Below are 8092 nucleotides of genomic sequence, written 5' to 3'. Positions count from 1 at the left end.
GTTTAGTAGAGACAGGGTTTCACTATGTTGGCCAAGCTGGTCTCGAGCTCCTGACCTCAAGTGGTCCACCCGCCTCAGCCTCCCAAAGTGTTGGGATTACAGGCATGAGCCACTGCACCAGGCCCATTTTCTATTCTTAAAACTAGGCCAATTTGCGTCAAAGATGTTCACTTCTTTTGTTTTTTTTTTCCTTTTAAGAAATGGGGTCTTGATACATTGCCTACGCCGGATTCAAACTCCTGGGCTCAAGTGATCCTCCAACCACAATCTCCTGAGTAGCTGGGACTACAGGCATGCACCACCATGCTTGACTTTCCATCCATTTTTGATATGCCAGAGTAACGCACCTTGGCACAAACAGGCTATGCTATTTGGATTTGGTTTGGATTTGAATTTGACCAAAGAGTGAAAGGCAAAATTCTAAATTTAGTCACACAATTCACTTGGGTATTCAGCTTCCCAAACTCTGAACTTAGGTTATAAGCATATCCCTGAGACTGAAATTTTAAAACTTATGGGATGGGTGTGGTGACTCGCACCTGTAATCCCAGCACTCTGAGAAGCTGAGAAGGGCGGATCACTTGAGGTCAGGAGTTCAAGACCAGCCTGGTCAATATGGTGAAACCTCATCTCTACTAAAAAATACAAAAATTAACTGGGGGCATGGAGAATCGCTTGAACTTAGGAGGCAGACGTTGCAGAGAGCCAAGATCATGTCACTGCACTGCAGCCTGGATGACAAAATGAGACTCCATCTCCAAAAACAACAACAAAAATAACAGTAACAACAAATACTTATCTTCAGGTTTACTCTTTTCACCTTGACACAGTTTTCTGCTTTAAAGAAACAAACAGAATTTCTCTCTTTGGTGATCACAAATAAAGATATCAGGCTTCTATTGAATGAGATAGGATTAATATTAGATAAAAACATCCTAACTAGGTCTCAGATGAGAGAATCTTTGGGCACGATAGAGTAAGGATGGCTCTAATATTCCAAGATTATAAATACCTAGATGCTAAAATAACTCAAGTTTTAGAGATGAACAGATTTAGATTTACTAGTAGGGTTAAGGAAGCTATGTATATAGTGTGCCAGGCATTCTTAAGAGCTTTACATATATTTGCTTTTTGATTGTGTAAGAACCCTATGAGATTGTAATATTATCCCATTTACAGATGGGAAAGCAGTAGGCACTGACAGGTTAAGCAATTTGCCTAAAATCACATAACTGGAAAGTAACAGAACTAGAATTTAAACACAGGCAACCAGGATCTAGATCCATTATATACTACTGTGCTATATGACCTTGCTAAAAGACTGGTTCCTTCTCTCCCTTCCCCTCTCCTAAATATCAACCCTCAGGTGACTGGAAGGCTACAATTACACACACACACACACCCCACACACATGCATACATACAAACATATATACACATTATGTATACACACATATATACACACACATTTTAATAGAATATAAAGCTTTAAAGGAGATATTATATATATATATATATATCCATTGGTTTAAAGCTTTATATTCTATTAAAATGTGTATAGTTTTTTCAGAACAAATAGGTTTTGTTCTCCAAAATTGCTTTTAAGTTTTTGGAAACTCAGAATGCGTTTTCCCATGGCAGAAAATGATATGCATGTTTAGTAGTCAGGGTTCTCCGAGAAATGGAACCAAGACAACTGGTTTTCCTGGGTCTCCAGCTTGCAGATGGCAGATCATGGGACTTGGAGAGAGAAAGAGAGATTGACAGAGAGAAATTGGCTTATGTGATTATGGAGGCTGAGAAGTCCTATGATCTGCCATCTGCAAGCTGGAGACCCAGGAAGACCAGTGGTATAGTTCATTCCTAGTCCCAAGGCCTGAGAAGGCAAGGGTGTCTGATGATATATTTCTAAATTTGAGTGCAGAAGACTAATATCCCTCCTCAAGCAGTCAGTCATAGATTGCAAATTTACCCCTATTCCACCTTTTTTTTCTGTTGGTGTCCTCAATAATTGGATGATGCTTATTCACGTGGAGAAGGGCAGTCAGCTTCACTCTCTGTACTGATTGAAATGCTAATCTCATCTGGAAACATCCTCATGGACACATCCAGAAATATACCTAGCCAGATATCTGGAAACTTGTTGATCCAGTTAAGCTGACACATGAAATTAACCATCACAACATGATAGTTAAGTTCTCAAGCCAAACTGTAAAAATCGATTTAACTAATGTAAAACTGAACCATAGAAACAACAGTCCTAATTTAATTGCTGGGTGCAGGAAGGTCCTGTTGTTAATGGGGTGAACCATGAGAAGAAAAAGGAAGAGAGTTACCTTCCACCTTCTTGGGCAGAGAGACAGTTAATCAGCAAATTATTCAATAGGTAAGTTGCTGTTTGTATTCCATTGCTTTATAGAGCCCCTCTCCCCAGACCCTTGAATGCCAATACCCTCAGGCTCATCCCAGGAGATCACATTTGTATTAGTTTCTATTGTAGCATGACAAAAGAATACAAATGGAATGGCTTAAAATAACAGCCATTTATTAGCTCACAGCTGCTATGGATCTTGAATCTGGCATAGCATAGCTGGATCCTCTGTGGAGGTCTCATAAGGTTGAAATGAAGATGTCAGCCACGGTTGTAATTCTGATCTGGGTCTCAGGGTCTTCTTCCAAGCTCATTCAGGTTGTTGGCAGAATTCAATGGCCTTCCTATGTAGGTCTGAGGTTTCAATTTTCTTGCAAGGTGTCAAATATTGGCCATTTTCATCTCCAAGAGGCTACCCATATTCGTTTCTACCTATCCCTCTCTGTATTCAAACCAGCAATAGAGAACTTCTCAAGCATCAAATCCCACTAGTACTTCAAATGTCTGACTTCATACGTGACTAGTTGGAGAAAATGTTCTACTTTTAAAGGATTTGTGTAATTAGATCAGACCCACCCTGATGGATACTCTTCCAATTATACAGTCAAGTGATTTAGCATCTTAATGTTATCTGCAAAAAATCCATTCACGGCTGGGCAATGGTGGCTCATGTCTGTAATCCCAGCACTTTGGGAGGCTGAGGTGGGTGGATCACTTGAGTTCAGGAGTTCAAGACCAGCATGACCAACATAGAGAAACGCTGTCTCTACTAAAAATACAAAATTAGCCGGGCGTGGTGGCAGGCGCCTGTAATCCCAGCTACTCGGGAGGCTGAGGCAGGAGAATCTCTTGAACCCAGGAGGAGGAGGTTGCAGTGAGCTGAGATCTCACCATTGCACTCCAGCCTGGGCAACTAGAGCAAAACTCTGCCAAAAACAAAAACAAAAACAAAAAACAAACAAAAAAAATCCATTCACAGCAGTATTTAGACTAGCATTTGATTAAATAACTAGGACAAGGTTTGTATGCACAAGGGACCCAAGAATCTTTTTTTTTTTTCTTTTTTAAAAAGACATTTATTCAGCATCACAATCAGACTATTACATTTAGCAATCAACAGCATGAGTGCAAAAAAAAAAAAGAAAAAAAAAGAAAAAAAAAAAAATCTACATTAAAACACTTTGTTGGAATGCTTTACACTTTCCGCAGAACAGAAACTAAAATAACCTGTTATACAATTAGTTACAAATACAGTCCTCCAGTTTTTTGCCCATGTACATGAGTATTTGTCTAAATCATGTCTTCTTTATAGCAGCTAGGCCCTGCCACCACTGTGCTTGGCTGAGCTCACAAATCTGTTGTAACCTGTAGCTTCCCTGTCAGTTCTCTGGCTCTCCTCTCCTGCTAAGCTTTGCTTCTCAATTAAAATCTTCTGCCACTGCCATAGCTACTGCTGCTACTGGAACCGCCATAGTCGCCTTGGTTTCATGGTTTGGCAAAGTATTGGCCACCACCACCATAGGGGTCAGAGCTTCTGCCTCCAAAGTTTCCTCCCTTCATGGGTCCAAAATTTGAAGACTGATTGTTATAATTGCCAAAATCATTGTAGCTTCCACCACTTCCAAAATTGCCTCCATCATTACCAAATCCATTATAGCCATACCCACTGCCACCATATCCATCACCACCACAGCTGCCACCAAAGCCACCATGACCACCGAAGTTTCCTCCACGACCAAAGTTGTCATTCCCACTGAAACCGCCTCCATGACCACCACCAAAGTTTCCAGAACCACTTTGACCTCTTTGGCTGGATGAAGCACTAGCCATCTCTTGCTTTGACAGGGCTTTCCTAACTTCACAGTTGTGGCCATTCACAGTACGGTATTTCTGAATGACAATCTTATCCATGGAGTCATGGTCGTCAAAGGTTACAAAGGCAAAGCCCCTTTTCTTGTCACTGCCTCTGTCAGTCATGATTTCAATCACTTCAATTTTTCCATACTGTTCAAAATAATCTCTTAGGTGATGTTCTTCAATGTCTTCTTTAATGCCACCAACGAATATTTTTTTCACAGTTAAGGGGGCACCTGGTCTTTGAGAGTCTTCTCTTGAGACAGCTCCCTTTGGTTCCACAACTCTTTCATCCACTTTGTGTGGCCTTGCATTCATGGCTGCATCTGCCTCCTCCACAGTTGCATATGTGATGAACCCAAAGCCCCTGGAGCGCTTGGTGTTTGGATCTCTCATTACTACACAGTCGGTGAGCATTCCCCATTGCTCAAAATGGCTCCTGAGGCTGTCATCGGTTGTTTCAAAGCTCAACCCTCCAATGAAGAGCTTCCTCAGCTGTTCCAGCTCTTTAGGAGACTCTGACTTAGACATGATCGCAGGGAGAAGAGAGACTTTAATGATGCTTCTTCGGCGGCGTCCACAGGCAGAAAGCGGGACCCAAGAATCTTATGGAGCCATCTTAGAATTCTGCCTACTGCACCACTGAAGTCTTCTAAGCCCCACGGAGTGCCCTACCCTTTCTACTACAACTGGAACTCTCTTTCTCAGATATCCTAATATTCACTGTGTCATCAGGAGAAGTAAGCTGATTAATTGCCTTTAAGCATTGGGCTCTCATTTGGTAAAGGAACACCAATAAACAAGGGACTGGTAGCTGCCCTAGTTCTCCTAGATGTATCTGTATATGTTGAAAGAAAGTGCTTATTTATCTCAATGTTTTTCCATATAGTATATTTTCAGGCAATATAAAAAAGTTATGAAAATAATTCAAGCTATGTGAGAAAAGATATTTGAGGTCAGAAAGCCATGGTAAGTCAGGCAAGACCCATTTGGGAACATACACTTACTCTCTTCATGTCTCCTAAACTGTTCTAGTCATCATAGCTTTGTCCCTTTCTCCCACAGATTTTCTATAAAATCTTTTTTTTTTTTCCTAAATAGTTCAACTGCCAGTGTTTCTAGGGGGCCTTTAAGAAGGGAGAGGAAAGTAAGAGAGGAAAGCAAGAGATGGCAGTTAAGGTGGAGGTATCGTTTTTGAATCAAGCTTTTGTAAGTTAGAGATTGTCCAAAATATGACTTCAGAGGCTGTAGGAAGTCTCCTTGCCCTATAAATGACTTCACATAACAGTTCATAAATGTCCAAGGAAAACAAGACATAAGACCTCTCTTGGCATCTTTTGTTGGGCCTTGAGAGCAGAGCTTAAATTCCTCAGGGGCGCTTGTCATTTCCTGGAGAGGCTTTCTTCATCTTATACAAAGGAAAAGAATGTTCGTCTATCTCTGTTGATCAAAGTTCAGCTCAAGCTTTCGGTTGTTTATTTCTTCTCCTGAATTTTCAAGCAGATATTGGGACCTATTTCTGTTTCACTGAATTTTACATATGGCCACAAGCAAAATCAGAAATTTAATTCATAAACTAACTGCCAAACTCCTTTATATCTCTTGTACAATCATTTATATTGCTAGGTACTCTGGAGTTATAACTATATAGAATACCATTTTTGCTCTCAAAAAGTTTATAACCCAGTAGACAGCTGGAACATATCAAAGTAAAAGTTCAGCTGAGGCTGTAAATACCAAACAGCAGTCCATTGCTTCTTAGATAACGTCCAAGCTTTTTATCCTAGAAGTCAAGCCATCATTGTGTGCCTGTGGCTGCTCCAGCTTCATTTCTCACTACTCTGTTTCTGTTTCACCCAAAACTATATATATATACTGTACTACTATACTCATACTGTATATCTTTACCTTTGCCTAGGCTGTCTTTGTCTTTCTGTCCCACATCCACCGCATTCTTCTTCACCCTCTAAATCTTACCCATCCTAGTCTTGAAACCTCTCTTGACCATACAAATCATCCCCTTCTCTGAACTACAACATTTACTACCAGGACCATTCATTTTGCCCTTGGAATACAACTGCTTTGTGTGGAAGTTGTTTTTATTCACTTTAGTCTTTTCTTCTCACTTAGATCAGAAGAGGTTTAAGAGACTAAACTTTTTAATCTCTGTACTTCCCATAACAAAGCCTGGCTCAGTGTTCAGTTAAGACTTGGTTAATTACCCTGATCAGAGTAAGAAAGGGAGTGAAGACTGCTGAGAAATAGCTTTGTAATGGACATTGAGGACCTTTTAGAGAAGAATGTATCCATTGCTCACAAAATATTCACTCTAGGTAGCTCTTTTGTACAGGAAAACCACAACAGGGCTGAATTTTTCCCTTAGAAGAATAAATCTATTTCCATAGTAAATTTGACCAAGTTGTCCTGATGAAACTAGATAACACGGTTTAGATCTTGTCTTCTCTCAATCTCACCCCCACCTCCATCCCTTAGGAAGGACAAAGCCTAGCTCTAAAGCAGTTCATTCCTAAAATGAAAATCACTTTAACAGAAATTTAAAGCTTGTCTTGTTATCATAACTTGCAGAAATGGATCCAACCTGATGCTTGAAATAAGAGAGAGGATCCTAAGGCCTTCCCCTTAACCACTATTTCTCTTGCTTTCGGAAATCTCTAAAACCTTAAGCTCCCTGAATACAGAGACCCTATGTTACTTGTAACCTTAATTTACATATCAGGGCCTAGCACTCTGTGCTGAAAACATATAGTCATACTCAGCAAAGATTTATTGAAATAAATACAGACACTTGAATGTTACAGATCAACGGTGTCCAGTATTAGGAGCAGAAAGAGAATGTATGTTTTGGCTAATCAATTAACCACACACAACTATTGCCTCATACAAAACAATGTGGTTGCTGCTTTAGGGGATACAGAAATCAGTAATAAAAGATCCCTGCCCTGCATGAGTTCATAATCTCATTGGGAAGACAAGGCATACTCAATTAAAAAAAAAAAAAAAAAAAATCAGCTTAGAGTAGAAAAAGAATTGGGCTAGAAGTTAGGAGCAGTGCTGGGGTTCTATTGGCTATTGACTTATATGTGATCTTAGACAAATAACCTCTTTGGACAGGTTTTATTCTCTCTGCTTCATCTAAATCATAGGGTTTTTTTAATAGTTCAGATAAATTAGAAAATTTGCTCATATGCAAAATTGTAAAATACCAAACTAAAGTACCACATGGTTAGAATATCATATTGTTATTGTGTCAGACAGTATGGTTCAGTTTGTAGGTATGCCCTTTGGCTATCACCATCACCACAGCAAGAAACCCAGGCAGGAATTACTGGAGGAGAAAGGACAGTTCTTAACAACCAAATTGTTCCCAGTCTTTCCCATCGTCTTTCCTGGCAGCCATACATATTCATTTACATACAGGTGAAATGAACTTTTACTTAAGGTCAAGGATAGTCTTCAAAAGTTCAGAAAGGCAATCACCAAAAGATACCCTGAGGTGTTTGAATGGGAATTACCAATGTCTTCTCCCTACCATTTCCCTACCATTTCCTGTTTGGAAACAAGGAGGTATTAAATCTGGCTTAGTTCCTCCCCTCAAATAGCACTAGTTGGCAAATCAAATATCTTCCAGGGGCCAGGGGAATAATATAAATGAGTTGTCACCAGACAGAAGACAATAGGGAGTTGTAAAGACTATGGGCAACTGGAGAATGTATGCTCCATAAGATGGCATTTTTATTTCTAAAAATTAAAGCAACGGTGAGCCTGGACACTGAACTTCAAAAGATTTGTCCTCTTATAAAAAGGTCCCCCTAAAAAAGGACTTGGTTGCTATTTTTTCTCTTTCTTG

The 8092-nt window shown here is 39.9% G+C and overlaps 1 protein-coding gene across 1 annotated transcript; it reads right to left on the bottom strand.

Annotated features, from left to right (window-relative positions):
- Positions 1-3855: 3855 nt before the first annotated feature.
- Positions 3856-4813, bottom strand: LOC108298281 (heterogeneous nuclear ribonucleoprotein A1-like). Its single transcript, XM_017520980.2, has one exon. It carries the CDS (start codon positions 4753-4755, stop codon positions 3856-3858), a length of 900 nt encoding a protein of 299 aa, XP_017376469.1. The 5' UTR covers positions 4756-4813.
- Positions 4814-8092: the final 3279 nt, after the last annotated feature.

This window comes from Cebus imitator, unplaced genomic scaffold (genome assembly GCF_001604975.1).
Source record: "Cebus imitator isolate Cc_AM_T3 unplaced genomic scaffold, Cebus_imitator-1.0 Scaffold927, whole genome shotgun sequence".
Lineage (NCBI taxonomy): Eukaryota > Metazoa > Chordata > Mammalia > Primates > Cebidae > Cebus > Cebus imitator.
This window is presented reverse-complemented; position numbering and strand designations above follow the sequence as displayed.